The sequence below is a fragment of the Rhinolophus hipposideros genome (assembly GCF_964194185.1).
Source record: "Rhinolophus hipposideros genome assembly, chromosome: 8".
Taxonomy (NCBI): Eukaryota; Metazoa; Chordata; class Mammalia; order Chiroptera; family Rhinolophidae; genus Rhinolophus; species Rhinolophus hipposideros.
Window position 1 is genome coordinate 31,430,875 of NC_138054.1, and position 25,259 is coordinate 31,456,133.

General features: G+C 33.7%; 1 protein-coding gene across 10 annotated transcripts in view; it reads left to right on the top strand.

Moving 5' to 3' along the window:
- The window catches only part of COL24A1 (collagen type XXIV alpha 1 chain), a 308,048-nt gene that overhangs the window by 208,397 nt on the left and 74,392 nt on the right, over nucleotides 1-25,259 (top strand). For all 10 annotated transcript variants that reach the window (XM_081056177.1, XM_081056184.1, XM_081056178.1 and 7 more), the window contains 9 exons: nucleotides 1,259-1,312; nucleotides 1,692-1,745; nucleotides 3,052-3,105; nucleotides 3,266-3,373; nucleotides 17,737-17,790; nucleotides 19,417-19,524; nucleotides 22,337-22,390; nucleotides 22,647-22,700; nucleotides 23,360-23,416. In XM_081056177.1, coding sequence (XP_080912303.1) covers nucleotides 1,259-1,312; nucleotides 1,692-1,745; nucleotides 3,052-3,105; nucleotides 3,266-3,373; nucleotides 17,737-17,790; nucleotides 19,417-19,524; nucleotides 22,337-22,390; nucleotides 22,647-22,700; nucleotides 23,360-23,416 — 597 coding nt within the window. The remainder of the gene's footprint in view (nucleotides 1-1,258; nucleotides 1,313-1,691; nucleotides 1,746-3,051; nucleotides 3,106-3,265; nucleotides 3,374-17,736; nucleotides 17,791-19,416; nucleotides 19,525-22,336; nucleotides 22,391-22,646; nucleotides 22,701-23,359; nucleotides 23,417-25,259) is intronic.

The window sequence follows — 25,259 nt, forward strand, 5'->3', positions numbered from 1 at the left end:
GATAGATAGATAGATGATAGATAGATAGATAGGTAGATAGATAGATAGATGATAGATAGATAGATAGATAGATAGATAGATAGATAGATGATAGATAGATAGATAGATAGATAGATAGATGATAGATAGATGATAGATAGATAGATAGATAGATAGATAGATAGATGATAGATAGATAGATGATAGATAGATAGATAGATAGATAGATAGATAGATAGATGATAGATAGATAGATGATAGATAGATAGATGATAGATAGATGATAGATAGATAGATAGATAGATTGATAGATAGATAGATAGATAGATAGATAGATAGATGATAGACAGATAGATAGATGATAGATAGATAGATGATAGATAGATAGATAATAGATAGATGATAGATAGATAGATAGATAGATAGATAGATAGATAGATAGATAGATGATAGACAGATAGATAGATGATAGATAGATAGATGATAGATAGATAGATGATAGATAGATAGATAGGTAGATAGATAGATAGATGATAGATAGATAGATAGATAGATAGATGATAGATAGATAGATAGATAGATAGATAGATAGATGATAGATAGATAGATAGATAGATAGATAGATAGATAGATAGATAGATAGATGATAGATGATGATAGATAGATAGATAGATAGATAGATAGATAGATAGATAGATAGATAGATAGATAGATAGATAGATCGCTTCTCGGCCTTTTGGCTAAGATCAAGTGTAGATAATAGATAGATAGATAGATAGATGGAAGGTGTTTAGACAGACAGACAGACAGACAGATAGATGATATAGATAATCTTTTATAATGTGAATAAATTTGTCTTCTTTCTGTGATATATTTTACAAAACCAATAAAGAAAATTGAATTTTTTAAGGAAGTATGTTCTAGAGGGCTGAACAGAAATGGATAGGAAGGATAAAAAATGAAAACACACACACACACACAGAGTACGAGAATAGAAAATAAGAAAAGGATTAAAGAATGAGAGGAAGAATTAGAAGAAACTGGTCTTAAAAGTCTTGATTTCAGGTTATATTGTTTGGCATTTAAACCGTTAAAAGGTCCCAGAAATTATCTGGTCTTGTGCCATAAAATTTATAATGGGGCAGACATCAAAGACCCTTTCCTGGACATAGATATCTCACCCTTGTGCTAAAAATTACTACCATCTTATGAGGTTGTTATTGCCTTTGTAATTGATGAAGGAGTGGGTACAAACCATGTGTTAAATTATCTCTTCTAGGGCCCTTCAGGTATTGAGGGAGAATCTGGTCTGCAAGGCGAGCCAGGTGCAAAGGTAACCTTCCTACACAGTAAAGGGAAGGGTCTCCAAACTTTCACCATCGAATCCCGTATGTTTGCCACATTTTGGCAAAACCATCTTGAAAGCAGGTGAAGTACAGCATATAAAAATGGCAAGTGTTTTCAAATGAGTCAGAAAAAAATGTTTGTCAGAAAAATATCTGTATACATGTATACAGATTTGTATATATATTTATATGAGGGAGGGGATACAAAAGATAAAGCTAATGACGCAAAATACAATAAATTAATCTAGAGAAAAGGAAAAAGTGGGAAGTGTTTTGAAACCCCCTAGCCTCATGATATGACCACCATAATTATTAGATATGCAGTTTTAGTAGGAAAGAGTTTACTCTTTTCCTTTGTTTCTTCAGGGAGATGTTGGACCTGCAGGCAGTGTTGGAGTCGCTGGGGAACCAGGGTTACGGGTAAGTGCTTAATTGGCTATCATCACTGTGGAGCTAGACTTATGGGTAAATACCTACTAGAAATCATTTTAATGCACTGTCCACCTATTTCAGACGCTCAAAACTTAGCCTGAAGACTTCAAAGATTGCATAATAAACCTTTTTGGTGCATTATAGAAAATGTTTGTCTTTATCCCATAATTTCAAAGCCATGTGCCAAACTCTGTTCACATTGTAATTTAGTAGCAGTTAGAGTCCTAATCTCATACATCTTTTTCTCTGAATCGGTTGTACTTTGCAGAACCCTTTCCAAATATGAGGAATCATTGTGATTGTCTTTAATGTCAGCCTAAAGACCAAATTCACAAATACCAGTGATGAACATTCAGGATATTTCCTGACCTAACAAGACAGTCAAAATACTGATATCTAATTTATGTTTTAAAAAAACAACAACAAAGTTATGCAGGCTTAACAAGATTCAAGGAAATAATTGTAAGTAGTTGTAATTAGTGTACAGAAGTTATTCTAATGTAGACAGCCTTTAATTGGATCCCAAGATAGTAGTGCCCTAGATAATATTGAGATGTTTGTTTACTAAAATCCAAAGTAGGGAGACATAGTTTGCATTCAGGTTCTTTTTCATTTCCCCCCTTTTTGGCAGGGTCTGGGTGGACAGTGTGAGATCAGGGTAATGGAAGTGTCAGTGGCAGAAACAGTGGGGCAACTGTGAACATGCACTGATCAATGTACTTTTAAATAGTTCAGGTAGCAAAAGAGCAAATACTTTATTAGCTTCATAAAGGATGTCTCTACATTTCTATAAGTTCTGTGTCTATAAGATAGCATCTTTATATACCAGGAACTTCTTCATTGCCTCTCCTCAGTAAGGGAGAAAATACTCTAAAAATTAAGTACACCAAATTTAACTGAATTAATTTATATTAATCCATGTCAATTTAGTACAGCAAGCTACTATAATTTTGTGAGATGCACTGTTTAACAGTCCTCCAACTCAGAAACACAGGTCTAACTATATAAATTTCCAGAGCTACCAAATGAATATATATTATCTTTTATTATCTAAAAGTTATGGCTATTTTGGGACCATGTTGTATTTGAATTTATAACAGGATGACTCTTTAAATCATCTTCAGAGCTATGCCAGAAAAGTTAAATTATGCTTATTATACTGTCAAATATTCTTTATAAATAAAGTAAGAAGAAATATACATGAACTTGCTACTTTCTATAAATACCAGGGGCAAAACAGAAAAGAAACTTATTTTGCAAAATAATAAGCCTTATGGTTTCTGCTACAAAATAGGGTGAACCAGGAGCTCCTGGAGAAGAAGGTCTTCAAGGAAAAGATGGATTAAAGGTAAAGTATGCTTTTAACATTATGTATAAAGTAAATGTTTTTGTGAAGTCTTTAAAATGTTATATATAACTATGTTTATGCTCTAAACAAAAATCTGCTTATTGTGTGGTATAATTGTTTCACTGCTTTTCCTTTCTTAAACATTTTTACTGGGTTACAGGGGAACCCAGGAGGAAGGGGTCTTCCTGGAGAGGATGGAGAAAAAGGAGAGATGGGCTTACCAGGGATTTCAGGGCCCTTGGGAAGACCAGGTCTAATGGGCACTATGGTGAGTACCTCTGGGTTCATTTTCAAATACTCAGTGAACTCAGACCCCTATGTGTGTCCACACACACACACACACATTCTGACCCCCTTGTATGTCCTCTTGGTAATTGGAGGTGTGGAACCGTGGCTTGAGAGAGAGACAACCCAGGGAGTGATTACCAGCCTGCCGAATATCCATAGAGGATTGACACTTTTTCCATGTGTCACACAAGCCATTTACTTGTTTTTTTAAATCCTTTATTGAGATATAATTGACATATAACATATAAGTGGAAGGTGTACAAGGTGATGATTTGATATATGTATATATTGCTAAATGATTACCATAATAAGGTTAGTTAACACATCCACCACCTAACATAGTTACCTTTTTTGTGTGTGTGGTGGGAATTTTTAAGATTTTCTCTCTTAACTGCTTTCATGTATTCAATACAGTGTTTTAAGTATAGTCACAATGCTTTACATTAGATCCCCATAACTTATTCATCTTATAACTGAAGTTTGTTCACTCTGTTTCTATGAGTTCAGTTTTTAGATGACACATATACATGAGATCATACATTATTTGTCTTTCTCTGTCTGACTTATTTCACAAAGCGTATCTTCAACGTCCATCCATGTTGTTCCAAATGGCTGAATTTCCTTCTTTGTATGGCTGAACAATATTCCATTGTATACATAAACCATATACATATATACATATATATACATATATGTGTGTTTATATATATGTATGTGTGTATATATAGATATATATACATATATATACATACATACATATATAAATATATATGCCATTTTTTTTCAAGTATTAGTTAACCATATATGCATCAGTTTATTTCTGGGCTCTTGATTCTTTTCCATTGGTCTATATGTCTGTTATGATGCAATATCAAACCGTTTTGATTAATACTGTTTTGTATTAATATCGTTTGAAATTAGGAAATGTGATGCTTCCAGCTTTGTTTTTCTTTCTCATGATTATTTTGTCTTTTTTGGGTCTTTTGTGGTTCCATGCAAATTTTACGTTGTTTTTTTTCTATTTCTATAAAAACTACTATTGGAATCTTGATAGAGATTATACTGAATCTACAGATAACTTTGGGTAGTACGGACATTTTAGCACTATTAATTCTTTATCTATGAACATATTTTTTTCCATTTATTTGTGTCATATTCCATTTCTTTCATCAATATCTTATAGTTTTCAGTGTACAGATATTTCCCCTCCTTGGCTGTATTTATCCCTAAATATTGTTTTTGATGCTATTCTAAATGGGGTTGTTTTGTTTCTTTTTTAGATAATTCATTATCAGTGTGTAGGTTGATTGTTTTTGCCCTGTAGCTTTACTGAAATAATTTATTAATTCTAACAGTTTTGGGTGGGGTCATTAAGGTTTTCTATATATTAAGATCATGTGATCTGCAGACACAGACAGTTACTTCTCTCTTACTGATGCGGATGCCTTTTATATCTTTTTCATGCCTAATTGCTCTGTCTAGGACTTCTAGTACTATTTTGAATAGAAGTGGTGAGAGTGGGCACCCTTTTGAGTATGATGTTAGCTGTGGATTTGTCATCTATGGTGTTACTATGTTGCAATACGTTTATTCCTACCCAATTGCTGAGAGTTTTTATCATGAAAGTTCACTGAATTTCGTCAAATGCTTTTTATGTATCTATTGAGATGATTATATGGCTTTTATCTTTAATTTTATAACAGTGGTTTATCACAATGATTAATTTGCAGATGTTGAATTATCCTTGCATCCCTGAAATAAATCCTACTAGTTCATGGTGTCTGATCCTTTTAATGTACAGTTGACACTTGAACAATGTGGAGGGTATGGGTGCCAACCCCTTGCACAGTTGAAAATCCGTGTATAACTTTTGACTCCCCCAAAACTTAACTACAGTCCCTCAGTATCCACAGGGTATTGGTTCCAGCCTCCGCCCTTCCCCACACAGATTCTAAAACATGTGGATACTCTAGTCCCTTATATAAAATGGCATAGAACAATGCATAGTTGATTTGCATCTGTGGATTTCCAACCGTGGGTCCACCATTGGTTGAATCCACAGATGCAAAGCTCAGGGATACAGGAGGCTGAAATTATTGGGGGGGAAAATCCACATATAAGTGGACCTGTGTAGTTCAAACCTATATTTTTCAGGGGTTAGCTCTATTGTTGAATTTGGTCTGCTCATATTTTGTTGAAGATTTTTGCATCTATTGTCAGTGTTATTGGCCTGCATTTTTTCCCCCTGTGGCATCCTTGGCTGGTTTTGGTATCAAGGTAGTGCTGAGCTCATAAAATCACCTTGGGTGTATTCAAAATTTTGAAAGATTTAAAGAAAGATTAGCATTAATTCTTCTTTAAATATTTGGTAGAATTGATCAGTTAAACTGGATTTGTCTTTTTCAGAATTTCCTCATTGCTGATTCAATCTCCTTACTCATTTTTGGTCTATTTAGATTTTCTATTTCTTTATGATTCAGTCTTTGTAGTTAGTAGGATTCCAGAAATTTATCCATTTTTTCTAGGTTATTCAATTTGTTGGCAGATAATTGTATATAGTAGACTCATGATTCTTTGTCTTTCTGTGGTATCATTTATAATGGCTTCTTCTTTCATTTCTGACTTTATTTGAGCCCTCTCTTTTCATGGTGAGTCTGGCTAAAGGTTTGTCAATTGTGTTTATCATTTCAAAAATCCAATTCTTAGTTTTGTTTATCTTTTCTGTTGTTTTCTTATTCTCTATTTCACCTATTTTTTTTCTAATCCTTATCGTTTTCTTACTTCTGCTAACTTTGGCCTTAGTTTGTTCTTCTTTGCCTACTTCCTGAGGTGTAAAGTAAGGTTGTTTATTTGAGATTTTTTCCCCTTTTTAATATAGGCATTTATAACTATGAGCTTCCTCCTTAGAACTGCTTTGGTGCATCTCAAAGGTTTGGTATGTTGTGTTTCATTTTTGTCGCAAGATATTTTTTTATTTCCCTTTTGATTTCTTCTTTGATCCATTGGTTGTTTAGGCATATATATTTTTTAAATTTTCATATATTTGTGAGTTTTCCCAGGTTTCATCCTGTTATTGATTTTTGGTTTCAAACCACTGTACTCAGGAAAGATACTTGATATAATTTGTATATTCTTGAATTTGTTGAAACTTGTGTTGTGGCCCTACATATGATCTATCCTCAAAACTGTTCTGTGTGGACTTGATAAGGACATGCATTCTACTGCTGTTCCATGGAATATGTCTGTTAGGTTAATTTGGTCTATTATGTTGTTCCAATTCACTGTTTCCTTGTTGATTCTCTGTCTCAGTGGATAATACAGCCATCCTAGAGAGGGGTATTAAAGTTTCCAAGTATTATTGCGTTGGTGTTTATTTCTTTTATTTCTGTTAATATTTGCTTTATATAGTTAGGTACACCAATGTTTGGTGTATAAATACTTACAATTAGTACACATTATTCATTAATTGATCCTTTATCATTATATAATGACCTTCTTTGTCTCTTGTGACTATTTTTAGCTTAAATTATATTTTGTCTGATATGTATATCTACCCCTGCTTTTTTTTGCTTGAAATATCTCTTTCCATACCTTCACTCTCAGTCTTTGTATATCCTTAAAACTTAAGTGAGCTTTTTGTAGGCAGCATATATTTGGGTCTTGTTATTTTATCCATTCATCCATTCTATGACTTTTGATTAGAGAATTTAATTCATTTACAATTAAAATAATTATTGATGAATTAGGGCTTCCTATTGTCATTTTAATTGTTTACTGACTGTTTTGTAGATTCTTCCTTGCTTCCTCACGTGCTGCCTTCTTTTTTTCCATTTTATAAATTTTTGTAACTGTATGCTTTGAATCTTTTATTATAGTTGTATGTCTCTACTACATGTATTTTCCTTGGTGACTCCCATAAAATATCTTAAAACATCCTAGTTTAAGTTGGTCACAACTTTGATAGCATGCAGAAACTTTATATCTTTACTTCTTCCTCTCCCCCATTCACATTTTAGGTTATCGATGTTACAGTTTACATCTTTTTATGTTATGTATTCAGTAACTAATCATTGTAGTTATAGTTATTTTTAATACCTTTGTTTTTTAACTTTTAAACTAGAGTTGTGATTTACATACCACCATTGAATATTAGAGAATATGGCTTTGAATATGTATTTATCTTTACTGGTGAATTTTACACATTCATATGTTTTCATGACTTTGATTACTTTCTTTTATTTCAGCTTGAAAAATGGCCTTTTAGCATTTCTTGTAAACAGGTTTAGTGGTGATGAACACTTAAGTTTTTATTCACTTGGGAAAGTCTATCATTCCATTTCTGAAGGACAGCATTGCTAGGTATAGTAGTCTCAGTTAACAGATTTTGGTTTGGAGTGTTTTTGTTTTTTTCCAATATTTTGAAGATATTCCACTGTCTCTGGGGCTGCAAAGTTTCTGCTGAGAAATCTGCTTATAATTTTATGGGGGGCTCTCTTGTATGTGATGAGTAACTTTTCTCTTGCTGCTTTCAAAATTCCCTTTGTCTTTGACTTTTGACAATTTTTTATAGTGTGTCTCAAAGTAATCCATCTCAAGTTCAACTTATTTGGGATCCTTTGGGCCTCAAAAATCTTGATGTCTATTTCTCCCCCCAAGTTTGGGACATTCTCAGCCATTATATCTTTTTTTTTGAGGGGGGGGGGGAATACTGGAAAACAGTATGTTTCTCCAGGACCCATCAGCTCCATGTCAAGTCATTGTTTTCAATCACAGCTCACTGGCTCATGTGGGAATCAAACCGTGTTATGAGCACTGTGCTCCAACCACTGAGCTAACCAGCCACCCCAGCAGTTATATCTTTAAGTAGACTTTCTGCTCCTTTCTCTTTCTCTTCACCTTCTGGTAGACCCACAATGCATATGTCATATATTGTTTCATTTCGTGCTGTCCCATACGTAAAATAGGTTTTCTTCACTCTTTTTCCTTTTTTTTTTTTTTTTTTTTTTTTTTTGCTTTTTGCTTTTTGCTCCTTTGGATAATTTCAAATGACTTATCTTTATACTTCACTGATTTTTTTCTTCTGCTTATTCAAATCCATTGTTGAAGCTCTCTATTGTATTCTTCAGTTCACTCATTTTATTGTTCATCTTTTAGGGTTTTTGTTTTGTTTATTTTCTTATGGTTTCTATTTCTTTGTTGAATTTCTCACTTTGTTCATGCATTACTCTCCTAATTTTATTTAGTTGTCTGTGTGCTCTTGAAGTTCGCTGAACTTCTTTAAGAGGATTATTCTGAATGTCAGAGAGATCATAGAGTTCCATTTCATTAGTGTCAGTTATTAGTATAGGAGTAATAAAGGAAGCTTTATTACTTTCCTTTGGTATTGGTCTTGCTTACCTGATTCTTTATAATCCTTGTATCCTTACTTTGGTATTTGCACATTTGGATAAGCAGACTCTTCTTTCAGACATTACAGGTTTGTTTTGGCAAGGAAAGATCTTCACCAGTCTGCTTAGCTTTGGATAGTAGATGGGTCAGCTGGTAGCATTTTGGGGCAGGTAGAGCTTGCTATTGGGGTCTCCAATTGGGCGAGGTCCTCCCCAAGTTCTGAGGCATGGATAGGGTTTCCCTAGCTGGTCTCTGCAGTTGAGTTGGCCTGCTGGCTGAGCTCCACATTCTAGAGGGGCCACTGAATATACACCCTAACTGGGTTGGGGTGCTGGCTGCACTCTGTGGTCAGGTGGAGCCCCTAGCTGGGCTCTGCTGTTACTTCTGGTAGGGTGAGGTCTCAGGGGGTGTTGTCTGGCAAAGCAGTATCACTAGTTGGACTCTGTGATTGGGCAGGTCCTCCTTTCGTGCTCCCTAACTGAACGGTGCCACTGGCTGGACTCCAGTTTCAGGTGTAGCCACAAGCATGGCTTCACAGTTGGACAGAAGTTCAAACTGTGCCCCAAATTGGGGCAGAGTTACAGGCTGTAGTTCATGATCAGTCAAGTCACTAGCTATACTCCTATGTTGGGTGAGGTCATTTGCCAGGCTCAGTAGTCAAGTGGGGCCTCCAGCTATATATGGCAGTTGATTGGGGCTAGAGACTATGTTCAGTGGTTAGGTGGGGTCATTTTCTAGGCTCCTTTGTTGGGCGGGGCCACAGGCTATGCTCTACAATTGGACAGGGTTACTGGTTGGGTTCCCTGTATTTAGCAATTGGACAGAGTTGTAGGCTAAACTCTGCTGCTGGGTAGGGCTGTTGGCTGGGCTCCATGACTGGGTAGTACCATACGCTGGACTCCGAGCTACCCAGGATAACTATTCAGGTTCCTTGGTTAAAAGGGGCCAGAGGTTATGCTCAACAGTTAATAAAGGCTAATAGCTTGGCTCTCTGCATGCATAGGGCTGTAGTATTGATTCCACAGCTGCCCAATTTCTCTGGACTGATATCCTGATCAAGTATGACAGGCTTCTATGCCTAACAGTTGGACAGGGTTGCAAATTTGCTTCCCTGCCCAGCAGGGCCATAGAACAGACTCCACAGCAATTCTGACGCTTTGGCTGGGGTTCTAAATCATATGGAACTGCCTACCATGCTCCCTGACCAGACAGGGCCACCAGCTCAGATCTACAGATGGGCAGACTCACTGGCTATGATCTCTGCTCAGGTGCTGCAACAAACAGAAATGCTATCCACCAAGATCCAGTGCTAGTTACTGTGAGCCCCACCCCCCTTCTCTGTCTCTATCTGATCCCCCGTGGTAGTGTTCCCAGATTTCCCCCAGTGTTCCTCATGAATGGACCACACTGGAATCATCTTACATTGCTGGAGAAGCTGATTATCCACTTTGGGTTCTCCTTTTTCCACGGGAGAAACAGTAGGCCGAGGATGCCCACTCAGCGTGGTGCTGTGCTAGCCTGTGGGAAGGACAATGCAATCAGTAAAACCTCTCCTTTTGCCCTTTTAATGTGGTCCTTCTCGGTCTCTGTGCTTCATTGAGGTGCTTCAGACTCACCTTAAGTTCTGGAATTTTCACAGTGGTGTCTTGTTTATGGATAGTTGCTACTTGGCCTTTTTCCAGCAGGGGTGAGAGAGAGGCTGAAGTCAGGAATGACTTACGTCACTATTCTGGTGATGTCATCTCAGTGACGGAAATTCTGTCATAAAGCATTTGAAGGGGAATATTTTGTGTTATTTTAAACTCAGTTTTATTGAATATTTCTGATTTGTATTCATAGAACCGACATTATTCCTCTAGGGTAACATCCTAGCTCCAGGATGAAATAAGAAATCTTGCAAGCATAATTTAAGTTATCAATATCTGATCTTCAATTGTAGTATTACTTCAGATGAAATTATAAGTGTTATATTGAACAAATTCGAGGGGCAAATGGAAGATGTAAACAAATAATAAGAATAGCTTCTATCTTGCTTAAATGCTTCATTTATGATATTCATTGCATTCTTCCAGATAAGGCCTCACTGGTCATTTTCCTGTTTTTCTTTTCTCTTTCCTCTTCCTTATCTCATATCTTTAAACATGAGTTCTCCTCAAGATTATTCTCTCTTTAATTCTCTAAGTATTCTTGACTTCAAAGATATTCTCACACCTTGGGAGTCATCACTTATGCCACTACCAGAAAATGATCTTTCTTTTCTTTTGACCCTGGCAATGTTATTCAGCCTTTTAAAGATTGTAAGTTAACTTTAAAACCTGTAGGTCTCTTTCCCCCAGAGAGATCACAGATCTTCAAAAGTAGAGGCTCTGACTTTATGCCTTCCTATAAACCAGTGTCCAGTACTTTAGTGCTCCAGATTTCTACCTGTGGCTTAGTAAAGACTGAGGAAGTGATCATTAGTAAACCAATCATGCAAGCTGACTGGGAGACAAAGTAGTCATTTACCAAATTTGTATTCTTTACACTTTTTTGTGTATTTCTCTTCGATGCTCCCTGCCCTAATTATCTCAATTAGGTTCTTAGAACTAAGAGGAAGCTCTATCTGGAAGAATACAGCAAACACCATAAAGAAAGATTGGCCAGCTCACCATTCATATAGTTTACCAGTGATTATAATTCCTTCTGCAACAATTAAAATGATGCTATGTGGCCCCTTCCTCAAAACACTAGATAATCGTACCAGCATATTTCAAAGCGGTATTTGAAAGCTGAGGATGAACCAGAATGGTCACTTGATTTTGAGCCATGGCAAATTGATTCTTTTCCCCTCAGTTTTACAGAAGTGATCAAGTGTCCATTTCTCCTCTGTCTACCCTCCCAGTCTTGTGATGGGTGTTCCACTACAACAAACCCAAGCACGAGGGAGTCTCCCCCCACCAATATCACCTTAAACACCATTGATCCAGACACTGAGCAATATAATTTCACTTATATTCTGTCACAAAATCCTTCCAATATCCTATAGATGCTTTTTATTCCCCATTTTACAACTGACAAAACAGAGACTCTGAGAAAACTAACAGGCTTATACATAATAACATAGCAGATGCCAGAGCTGGCTGTAGTTCCTTTACTTCTGAGTTCTGTGTTTTTAAGTCACACTTTTCCATGAGGTAACCAGCCTTGGGCTTCTATTTTGCCTTTCCAGGGCTCTTGATTGTTTTTATCTTTTTTAGAAAATTCTTCAGGGTTTTTAGAAAACTCACAGAGAAGCCAAGTAACAAGTGCCAAGAAAGTATGATTATCTTCCTGAGAATTTTTGTCAAATTTGTTTTTATACAAGAAATTCATTAAAAATTATTAGCACTTTCTCATGGATTTTTTTTTTTTCAGTCAAATAGCCTAGTTTCCTAGCAGAAACCTAAAGTTGGTGGGGAGTGGAATACAACTAAGGAAAAGAAAGGCTTAATAATGCAGTAGAATAACAGAGCCAGAAGTCCCAGGTAGGGATGATGCAGCGTGACAGCTGGTGATATGCAGAGCAGAGATGAAAAAGGGGCTCAAAACAAGGCATGGAAAAATGATAAACACAGATTTCATCTGCTTTATAATTTTTCCCAGGAACGATTCAGCCTTGTACGCATCTTTGGTGTCTTTTTTTAGTAACAACACATGTGTGTTTCTTTTTTATTCTTTTTGTTGTTCTCCTTGGAATTTTAAATGCCTTTCAGCTCATAAACTCAGTAAAAATACCATAGCATGTTTTTTCCAAAAGAATTTTATGATCCAAGGAACTATTGCTTAATCAGACAGCCTGATGTTGGATTTATTTTTGCACTTTAAAATATTCTTCCTTAAGCAGTGTCACAAACATACTACTTTAAATGCTTAAAAATTAAACAAGAAAGTGAGAAAAAGAAATTAAAATTTTTTAAAGAGATACTCTTCTTTCTGGAAGATTGGGAAATGAGATCTGGGTTGAAAAATAAAGTAAAGGAAGCATCAGCAACAAATTCTCAAACACAAAATGTAGACTTCTTTGAACAGAAGAAAAAAAATGTGTATTTTATGCTTGGATTCTGTGCTAAAATGTTCAGTTGCCTAATGCAGAACTCTATAAGAGAAAAGAATTTGGAAGCATCTGAGAAAACACATCTGCCTGACTTATGGTCTGTCATCCATTTCTTTAAAAAAAAAAAAATCCATCACTGTGGTTTTGAAGATCTACATACATGTGAAGCTATAGACTCCAAAATTGAATGTATAAAAATGAAATTGTCTTATTTTATTCCTTTAGGACAAAACTTGATTATATTTATTGAAATATGATTTTTCACTATCTGTTTATGTTGGCATGATTTTAGGTAGAGGTGACTATTTTAAAGGCAGATGAAACAAAATAGAGCACCCTTTTTTAAGAAGCTTTTTTGATAGTATCTTAAAAGTGAATTCAGAAAGATGAAAGGAATGCCAACACTGAGAAAAGAATAATAAGGTATACATGACTCTTGACTCTTGTTTCTGAGGCTGTTTCCTTGGAACCCCTGAAAAATAATCAGTTTGGAAATATGGGGTCAATGGCATTAAGGAATTAAGGATGATCTAAATATTTATATTATGAAAGATTCTTATGACTTTGGTCTTAGGCTTGTTTGTTCTGAACAGTTGTGCCATAAAGCAACTCAGAAATAGAAAGAATCCTGCAATGACTATTTTGCAAGAATTGTTCAGACCCCTGCTCTACCACCAAAGAGCTGTACATTTGTTAGGTGAGTCATTCTTTGGTTTCTCAGTTTACACTTTACATATAATAAAGGGGTTGGAGCTATGCAGAACCTCCCAAGATAATTGTGTCGGGGGGATGCTGAGTGGGCTCCTGTTCCTTCTGTTCCTACTTGAGTCCTAAAAGATAGTTGAATATATGCTTAATATAGTCGCTTCTATATAGGCTTTCTTTGGAAGAAAAGATTCTATAGCTTTAAAAAAACATTAGCTTAGATGTTTTGAAATTTGTATAGCCTTATACCGTGTTTCCCCGAAAATAAGACTTAGCCAGACAATCAGCTCTAATGCGTCTTTTGGAGCAAAAGTTAACATAAGACCCGGTATTATATTATATTACATTATAATACATTATATTATACCGGGTCTTATATTAATTTTTGCTCCAAAAGACGCATTAGAGAGCTGATTGTCCGGCTAGGTCTTATTTTCAGGGAAACACAGTAGACTGTTAGTCCATTAAATGCATTTGTTTATTCATTAATTCAATAAAGTTTATGAGTATCTTATACAAAACAAGAACTCGTTAAGCATGGGGAATACCAAGGGGGATGAGATTAGCAAGATCATGATCTCAGATTTTATAATATTGTGAAGAAAATTGACAATAGACGAGATCAACGCAGGTTGTGATAAATGCAATGATGGAAATAAACCGGGTGATGAAAAAGAATAACTGGTCAAGGGAAGGGAAGCCAACTAGTTAAAGGTAGGGAAGCCTATTTCCACTAGAGCAGCAGTGAAGGAAGGCTTCCATGGGTAAGGGAGGATTAAGTTGAGTCCTGAAGAAAGAAAAGGAACCAGTTATGCAGAGAACTTTGGGAGATCCTTCAAGGTAGATGGAATAGCCAGGACGTGAGAAAGATCTAGGTATTTTTGTAAAATTAAAAGAAAGTTATTATAGCTGTATCATAATAAATAGTGAAAAATTGTTTGTGATGAGCTTGAAAAAATTGATAAGAAACAGATTATGGAGGACCTTTGAAACCATAGTAAGAAGTATGAGTTTTAGTCACTGTAGTGAGAACCCATTGGAAGGTTTCAAGCAGGAGAGGACACAGTCTTTGATAGGAATCACTCTATAACTTTTCCAAACTTTGTTTAATAATATCTGGTGTTGTTGACTATCTCAAGGGATAAAATAAATTTCAGGAAATAAACAGAACTAAATAAATTTGAATTACAAAAGCATGTTATTACCCAGACAATTCAATGAGGGAAAGAACGGTCTTTTCAATGAAAAGTGCTATTGCAACTGGATACCCACGTGTACAAGAGTAAGTTGGACCCTTCCTTACACTACACGTAAAAATTAACTCAAAATGGGTCATAGACCTAAATGTAAGAGCTAACACTATTAAAGTCTTGGAAGAAAACATAGCAATAAATCTTCATGACCTTGGCTTATGCTAAATTTTCTTAGATAACACCAGAAGTACAAGTGACAAAAGAAAAAATTCGATAAATTGTACTTCATTAAATTCAATAGTCTTATGCTTCAAAGAACACCATCAAGACAGTGAAAAGACACCCATGGAATGGGGGGAAGTATTTGCAGATCATATATAGGAAAGTATTTCTATCCAGAATATATAAAGAACTCTTACAACTCAATAATGAAAAGACAAATAACCCAATTGAAAAATGAGCAAGGTATTTAAACAGATATTTCTCCAGAGAAGATGTACAGTTAGCCAATAAACACATGAAAAAATGCTCAACATCATTCACTGTAAGAAAATTGCAAATAAAACCACAATGAAATGCCACTGCACATCCACTAGGATGGTTATAAGACACACATACACAAACACACACACCAGAAAATAACAAGTGTTGATGAGAATGTAAAGACATTGGAAAACTTATATATCACTGGTGGGATGTAAAATGGCGTATCCACTTTGCAAATCAGTTTGCCAGTTTCTCAGAATGTTCAACATGGAGAGACAGTATGGCCCAGCAATTCTACTCCTAAGTATATACCCAAGAGAATGGAAATCAGGCTTCAAACAAAAACATGTACATGAATGTTCGTAGCAGCATTATTTATGATAGCCCAAAAGTGGAAGCCACTCAAATGATCATCAACTGATGAATTAATGAATGTTGATTAATAAATGTAGTATATCCATACAATGGACTATTATTTGACAATAGAAAGGAATGATATACTAATACATGCATGCTACATTGATGAACTTTGGAAACAATAGTGCAAAGCCAGTGATAGCAGCCCATATATTATATGAAATGTCCCAAACTGGCAAATCTGTAGAGACAGAAAGTAAATTAGTGGTTGCCTAGAGCTAGGGGAGTTGATGTGAGATAAAATGGGAAGTGATTTCTTATGGGTAAAGGGTTTCTTTTGGAGATGATCAAAATGTTCTAAAATTGATTGTGGTTGTGGTTGCAAGACTGTGAATATACTAAAATCCCTTGAATTGTATACTTTAAATGGATTCATACGTAATATGGTACGTGAATTATATCTCAATAAAGTTGTTAAAAAAAATAGATGTGATGTGTTACTTCTGAGACAATACACCTACTCTCACAAAGTTTTAAATAATCGGTGGGAAATCCCAATTCTTTCTTCTATTTTATGAGGAGGCTGAACATCAAGCCAATTATTATCTGTCAATGTGACATTTATATAAAAGCATTCTGACTTCTGTAATTACTGAAGAAACCTATTAAAATATGAATTGTAGAAAACTATTGCTCCTTTTCCAGTCTGCCCTGCGAACTTCTCTAATAATAATGACCCAAAAAGAATTCAGCACAGAATACAGGCAACCTCTTTTCTCACACATAATGAGTTCTTCAAACATGTGCAAAAGTTTGCTGTGCAAGTTTCCAAGTAGATCCACTATTAAGCTCTTGAATATAAGTCTAGTCCTTTCTAAGCTTTGCATGCATTATCTCATTTAATCTTAGTAACCCGTTGAAGAAGCAATATTATACCTCTTTTACGTAACAGAAAATTGAGGCCTTTAGAAGTTAAATAATGCACCTAAGGTCATATCGCTGTTAGGTGACACAGCCAGAATATGAAACTGGAGCAGCCTGACTTTTAAAAGCTCACCTCATTGACCTCTATGACAGTTAATCAGACTCTTTTAAAACATTCATATTAGCCACAAAGAAGTCTCAGATTAGTGTAACTATCATTTCAACCTCTGGATGCAGCTAGAACTACAGCAATAGAACTGAACCACACTGGCCTCTAAATTTAGCAATTTTCTGAGGTTAGAAGAGCATTTGCTCAGGAGCATGGGGCATGAGTCATTTCCGTAGGTATCTGTGTATTCGTTCAACAAATATTTATCAAGAGTCTACGTAGCACAGTGGTAAACCACAATTTATTTCTTGTCTACATCGTCTTTGCAGTTTGCCAAAATTTGGGACACAAGTTTGAGATTTCCATTTTCATTTCCAACTGATGCAAGGAATGCTGTGATTAATTATTAGCCATTTTAGAACTTGCAACCTGGCTTACTGTGGACCTCATTTAAGCCTAACCATTGCTAGCCTGCAAATTCACACATCTAAAGTACTATAGTCACTTTTTATTAAAAAAAAAATGTATATATTGAACTTACAGTCTGCTTGTGTCTCAACAAACTAGATTAAAATGAAATATTGTTTTAAACAGTCTAATATGACTACCTCCTTTTTCTTCATGTATTTCCTTCTCGTTTTTCCCCTATAGAACAAAGAATATCTCTTTAATCCTCTACTCCAATGAGATGTTCAGATTCTCCATGACTATGATAAGATATATTTTGTAATCCTATACATTCAACAAGATGTTGAACACACAGTAGCTCATAGAAATGCTGAAATGGATGCATTCGGGTTTACTTTAATTATGTTCTAGCTAATTAAAATGTATATACAGAAAAGTAATTTTCTTCATATAATAAAGAATTGTTTAATTTTGTCTATCTTGGCTACTCTATATATGAGAATTTTACTCACTAGCAACAGCTGTGATTAAATCATCATGACGTCTTTTGAAATAATTAAACAAACATAGTATTATAGAAAAGTAACTTTCGTTTTCCCTTAGTGTTCAGTGATTCTGTGATATAAGTATTTAAACATTCCATCTAGTACTTCGTTTAATTTTTTTTGTTGTTGTTTTACTTTTTTATATTGGATATTCAGGGACCTGAAGGAACTGTGGGAATTCCAGGACAAAGAGGTCGTCCAGGAAAAAAGGTAATTTTTTTCATCTTCTTATGCTGGTTTTCTTTCTTCTGATGTGCCCAAAGCTTCATAATGCTGTGATGTTTTCATTTGAACTAGATATAAACTAATAAAGAAATATAGATTTGCCTTAAAAGAGAACATTTGTATAAATTAATATTTAATACTTATCACCTTAATTATTTGAAGGCAAATTTCCCATTTTGTATTTTCTAAAAAGATCTTTGCCTTTCCTTCTCCTGCTTGCCAAAATTTTTTTAGTAGACCGTAGATGAGAAAAGAAAGAAAAGGAAAATGCTATACTATTTGTGCTATTTAGTAACAACTTTAGTAAAATGTTTAAGAGAAAGGAGTAAGATTAGAATTATTTCTGACTTTGTTATTAATGTGTGTGTTTTAAATACAAATGTTAATGATTGATTTTATTTTTTTCCATATATTGTCTAAGAGCCACAAACCAAGAATATGTTTTATTTGCTTCTTTTGTATTTTACTTAAAAAGTGATATATTTGTAAAAATTTTAGCACACCATAATTAAAATTCATCTTTATCTGGGGTCAGTAATTTGTTCAAGTATTGGTGAGATATGGAAATGATTTTCCCATTGTACTATAACAGTTCTGAACATATTTACTATAACTTCAAATCACACCATAGTCTGGTGATTTCATCATGTTTGCTAATACATATCTACTCCATCTTTCACATAATTTGGGGACAGTATAAGGGATAATAAAAGACAAAGAATATGAATGTGGTAAATTTTAGTTGCCATTCTTGCTCATGAATATTGAAGTCTCTTTTCATCATTAATAATTTTATGCCAAAAATCAACATTAGGAGTGGGACACTGCAAGTCCTTACGACAGCATGCACCCTTGGAAAAGCCAGTGAATTATTATGAATACTAAAAAATTTCTGGTTGACAATGACCACAGTTTAGTTTTTCTCTGTGTATACTTGAATATGAATAACAGAACAGCTTTGTTCCCATGTGTTGAAAATGAATTATATCACTTAATGTTTAAAAGCTGCTATAATTTGGTGCTAGAGAATGACCAGTCAGCCTAATGGTAAACAGAAGGCAACTAATTTTCAGGAGGATGTAAAGTGATATATAAATGTCACATATTTTTAAAGGCAACCTCCAAACCATGGAGTGATAATCCTCAACATACAGAACTGCACACCAGAGCCTTTTTGCATCAAGCAGATACTTGTGGCATTGAAGTTCTCTGTAGAAAAAAAGCTTAATAGAGTCTGTTTTGTCTCATGATTACAATAAATACGTATATGCATGCTCGCATGTATGCATGCTTACATATATACGTACATACATTTCAAAATAAAAAACTTGGTGATTGTTATTGCAACGTGAGCACAGGATCTCTGCTTGTTTGGCCAAAATATTTGTTTTCCAAAATTACCTTTAATTCTATTTTTAAGATAACCCATCTGGTGACGATATATTATATATTATTGTCAGTGGTAGTCTGTAGTACTATTAAGTTAAAGCAAGTTAGTGTTTATAGAATTTTGCTTACAGAATATCGACTGGAGTCATTCAGGTCTATGATATAGTTAATCTAAGCATAATTTTTTTTCTTACTTTTTTCTCTCATTAATGACATCGACAGGGTGATAAAGGACAAATAGGACCCACAGGAGAAATTGGAAGCAGAGGTGCTCCTGGACAAATTGGGGAAAGTGGTCCTAAGGGTGCCAGAGGAACTAGAGGTGCTGTGGTTAGTATTTGATTTGTCTCCAGAACTGAGTTCACTGTGGATGGAAAAAAATGTATCCATGTCCTTAAAGCTTCGTCCCTTGATTAATTTTACAGAGAACGCAATAGTTCCATTGAAAATAATCTACCTCCATGGGATGTGGAGAATTGTAAGCATTCCACAGTACTTAAATGGTTTAGTGGTTTCTGGATATGAAAAAGGAAAGGGAAAAAACTCAAAATGGAAATAAAATATGAAATGAAGTTTAAAAATATCAGATTGTAACTCTTAACCTAACTAGGAAAGTTTAAATGCCTTGCACTTAAAATCAGGATTTGATATTGGTCTAAAATGAAGCTTTCATGGCTCACAAATTGCTTCGAAAATAAAGTTTACTTGAAAATGGATTTTGTTTATATGCTTGGACCCCACGTGCTTATCTAGAGGTTATTTTTCTAACCAGCTGTGATAAATGTCCATAGCATCTAATAATACTTAATGTTTTGCATGAACATTACATAATATTGGAAACAAGAATAACATGATATTTCTGAACGTATAATAGCAAAATTATATTGCTAATATATTTGGACCTGCTTAGAAAGTCACAACCTGAGAGATGCAAAATGTTTAAGAGATTATCCAATTTTAGTCTTCTCACTGTTTCGTAAACTTATTTACAAAGTGCCTGTGTATTTCCTAGTCCCCACTTAAATGTCACAAATGTTAGACTTTTCATCAAGACCTTCTGGAGAACATTGCATAACCCATCTGTTGTCTGAGGAAAGTTTGCCTCAGGCTCATTTTCAGTATTTCTTCCCTTCAGAGTAGGCTCCTACTTCGGATGTTCTCTAAAAAGAATATTCTCCTTTTAAATTTCAACACATCTTCCCAAACTACCTTCTCAGATGTCCACTTCCATTACCAATACTTCATTTCATATTAATCCTTTTGATGTTTTCCAATCCAGTAAATGAAAAGGTGTGTCTCATTTTCTTTCTACCTACAGTTTCCTGATTGCAGCTAAGTCATTTGTATTTTTTTCCTCTGGAAGAAGTCTGTTCATATGCACTTTACATGCTTTCTATTAGGTTATTGTCTTTTTCTTACTGATTTGCAATAACTCCTTATATTTTTAAATAATATAGTTTATTAACTATGTTGCAAAATATATTACAAGTATATTTCCCTTTCTGTCATTTATTTTTTAATATTGTTTATGATATCTTTTGCTATACAGAAGCCTTTATTACATAGTCAAATTTGTCTGTCTTATATAGTTCTAGATTTTATTTTTTTTGTTAGAAATGCCTTCACTATCTAAAAGATATAAAAATATTCTTCTATATCCTTCTAATACTTTTATACCTTTATTTTTACCCTTAACTTCTTAAAGCATATGGAGTTTATTTTTTGCTATGATATTAATTGTAAAGGACTAATTTTTTTTCAAATTGATAGCCAGTTGTCTCAGTACCATTTAATAAACAGTCAATTTTCCACTTTTCTGATATGCTACCCTTACCATACTAAACTCTCAAATATTCGTTGGTCTGTTTCCATTTTCTCTATTTTCTTCTTGCAATCTGTTAGTCTGTTTCTGAGTTAGTACCACATTATTTAGATTATTATGCTATTACATTATCTTTTGAGATCTGTTAGGGCAAATACTCCATATTCATTTTTCTGAAAAGCTCAACTCTTACAGTGATTTCCTCTTTCAGGTAAACTTTAGAATCAGCTCATCAAGTTCCTTTAATATTGACTCTTTCAATAGAGAAACACCATATCTTTCCATTTACTCATATCTTCTCATATATCCTTCAATAAAGTTTAGTTATTGCCTTTATTTCTGTTTTGCACCTTTCTTATTAGGTTTACTGTTAATTTCTTAAGGATATTATTATTTTTAATGTAATCGTTTCTTCCATTACATCTTTTTGGTGCTGTGTAAGAAATCTATTTATTTTTATATTTTGACTTTATACCCACTTGAATTAATTTAGGTGATTCTCATGGGTTCTTTAAGTAAATAATCATATCACTTCTTATTTATTATACTGACTTATTACATTGATTAGAATTTCTGGTTAGTGTAATATTTGGCTAGTCACATACCTATTCTGTACCTTAATTTACTCAAAAAGGAGATTTGATGTCGAAACTACTTAGTATTATGAAAGATAGGACACTTTTTGGATCATTATTTTTGCTTTTTAATTGTCGGAGCCATCTTTTCAGTAGTAGGGACATTTACTAACTAGCCTTTAATTTATGTGGTTTCCTCATCTATAAAATATTGATGATAAGAGGAATCATAAAGTGATTATTGCACACAAGTTTTCAACCATTTCCATTTTAAAAACTTTGACCAGATCTAAAACAATCTTCCTCAAAACATCCAAAACTATCAATGAGTACAAACTTCTCCTAATCCCATCGTGACAGTATAAAAAATTATGAGGCTTCACCCTCTAATGTTCAGTGTATACAAACTTTAACAAACACAAACTACATTCAAGAATTTGTTAGAAGCCTGTAGGATTCTGACAACTGAAAGTATTTCTCTTAATATGTTTGAAGAGGTTTATACCAGAAGTAAACCGAAGAGATATTTGTGTGTGGGGATTAGGGGTGGGAGAGTGGTGGGGGGGTATTTTTGTAGTTCAGTAGAAGAATAAAACCAAAGTTAAGGTGTTATTTTTTGTTTCCCATTTCAGACTAGGTAGAATGTCATACTTTTTAAACAAGCTAAATTTTAAATAATAGGAATACAACTTTAATGATTTAAACAGTTGTCTGTTTTCTCTCTAATATTTACTTTGTTTTCTAGGGCCATTTAGGATTGATGGGACCTGATGGAGAACCAGGAATTCCTGGATACAGAGTAAGCAATTCTAATTGGAAATAAGAAAGTGTATATGTGCATGAAAATATTTATATAAAGATGTTATCCCAAATATGCAAATTAAGATGAAATCTCCCTGATAAACCTTTTTAACATATTTACGCCTTACCCCCCTATAGAGTGAATCCTAGTTTTCTTTCAAAACAATGTAATATCCAATGGCATGGCCCTGATGGTATTAGGTAGAGCATGTACAAATGTTATGGAGAATAACTACTTACTTGTCCTTTGTTAGGGCCACCAAGGTCAACCAGGACTGTCTGGGTTGCCAGGACCTAAAGGAGAAAAGGTATGTGTGTATATTGACTTTTTAATCCTAAAGTTAAACATTATATTCATGTGTTCTTTCTGAAAGTGTTCATGGAAACACTTTTAAAGAATAAAAGAAGCACTTTTTTCAACTTGGGAAACATTGCAAATGCTATGTGGGGGGGAAAAAAAACAGAAATAACAAAGGGTAAAAATTTCAATAAATCATTAAAATGTCTTCCATAGGTTGTTTCAAGATTGAGGTTAAATAATATATGTTAAAGTATTTTCCAATCTATAAATCTTTGTAAAAGTAAAATTAATTGATTATTGAAAGAGATTGTGAGACTCTAGATTAAAAAACGAATGACGGTCCATTTATAGTAAAATGTTTTATGAGTTAAGAATAACTGCAACAGTACTCCTCTTGATTTGTAATATCGTTGGAAACCTGACTCTGAAAACATTAGTAAATTGCTTTTTATGTAATTAGAGCAGATTGACACTTCCAAAGAGAATCATACACAAATTGCAACTGTTTGTAAAGTATCATATGCTAAGTTTTGTAGGTAAAAGTTTTCTATTTAAAAAAGATAAAACCGGATTGTATATTTCATAACATATTAGAAAATAATAGGCTGCCTATTTTATAGATTGTTTTATGAATTTAATTTTTATAAATCATTATCTTCATTATAGGGTTATCCAGGAGAAGATAGCACAGTTCTGGGACTACCTGGGCCTCGAGGTGAACCAGTAGGTCTTTTTCTACAATTATTTTGCTGTTTTAAGATAAAATGCAATTACTATAATGGATCCACATCAGTGACATCTTTTCAAAGAGTTTTATAACAGTGATCTTGCAGGAGAGCAGTATTTGGAGTCACATAATCTAAATATGAAAACTGTTTATATTCAGGTCAAGATCCTTAGCATAATATACAAGTTTAATGCAAGTACAGTGATTTTCCAAATCTAACACTCAGAATTAAATTCATGGTAACAATTTTTTACAGAGATTATAAAAAAATTACACACTTGTAGACATTTTAGGACAGATATTTTTTTAATCACCAAATTCAGATTTATTTCTAAAGTATTTTTTTTAATCTGATCTGTATTCTTTTTGTAATAGTTTATACACTGTTACCAAATGATTTCAAGACTCATCTAAATCAGTTATTATAGTTAATACTTTTTTAAGATACTCTTGTAGGTAACTGTAACCATGGTTTTTGAAAAGTAGCTATTGTAGTAAGTTAAATGGGTAAAATAAAAATGTTTACTTCATAGAAATGAATAGAATTGGTTACATTTTCCATTTTTCATATGATCATATAAGATAAAAGAATCTTAAAGAAGAAGAATCAGTATATGTAGTCACTCCTGGTATTTTGATCTGGCTCTTTGGAGATGGTTGAAAATTATACATTGTTTTATAAATAGACAGGAAAGATTCTACAATTTTTCTGTATAAATCAAGCCATTTCATATAACGAGAATATGTTATATGAAATGTTAAGAATATGTAAGAATATGTAAGATTCTTTATCAAATATGTTCTAGGCTCTCTTAACCTCTGAGATGGGAAAACATGGAAATAATGCAAAAATTAAAAGCAAATGGAAAAATATGGGCAAATGGAGTATAATAGTGTTTGTTTTCCTCAGATTCAGGTATGCCTAGATCAAAGAATGTCACTGAAGTTTAATAACTATGTTAAAAGTCTAACCTAACAATGGTGATTTTTATCTATTAGACATGTGACAGGTGTGAAACTTAAACCAATACTATTCTAAATAATTAAAGCACAGTCAGAGATCATTTTCTTTACATTATGTCTGTTATCTTTACACATAGAAAGTAGTTAAAATTTATCAGTTAATGGTTCATAATAAATTTTATGGTCTTACTAATTAATTTCAATTTGAGTTTCTTTCAAATAGTAGGTCCTGGTATTGGGATAACTGAGTTTTCAAGTGCATTTTAGTAGTCTAACTTAACTTAATAACTTAAATAGCTTTTCATATCAAAAAATTTATATTAGGAATGATTAGAAAAGTTAAAAGTGAGAGTTTATTAGATTAGTTTTTACCTTAAGGATTAAAATTAGTAAGTGTAGCTTTTACTAGGTTAATATATGTCTTAAGAATTTAAAATCTTATAGAATAAAGAATAAACAATAGAATTCCTGATTGAGAATAATAAAGTAGGATTAGCTCTTAGATACTTTTAAAAGGTCATTAAATATAATTTTTCTAATTAATTAGGTATCTGAGTGGTCCTTCTTAAATCTTTTTCAATCATCTTAACATTAAGTAAAAATACAAGTTATTTTAACATCATGTCTAACATACTTTACTCATCTGAAAATTCATATTATTTACTGGACTTCGTTTCTTCAATATTACTCCTAGCAAAATCATGAGATTCTTCTTAAATAATTCAATGCTTATATTGTTCTTCGTGTCATTGGGATTCAATCCTTTGAAATTATTTAATGGAACTAAATAAATGATTATATAGTAGGTTTTATATTTTTAGGGAAAAAAATTCCACACTAACTGTATCATCTGCACTTACAAACAGTTCGATCCAG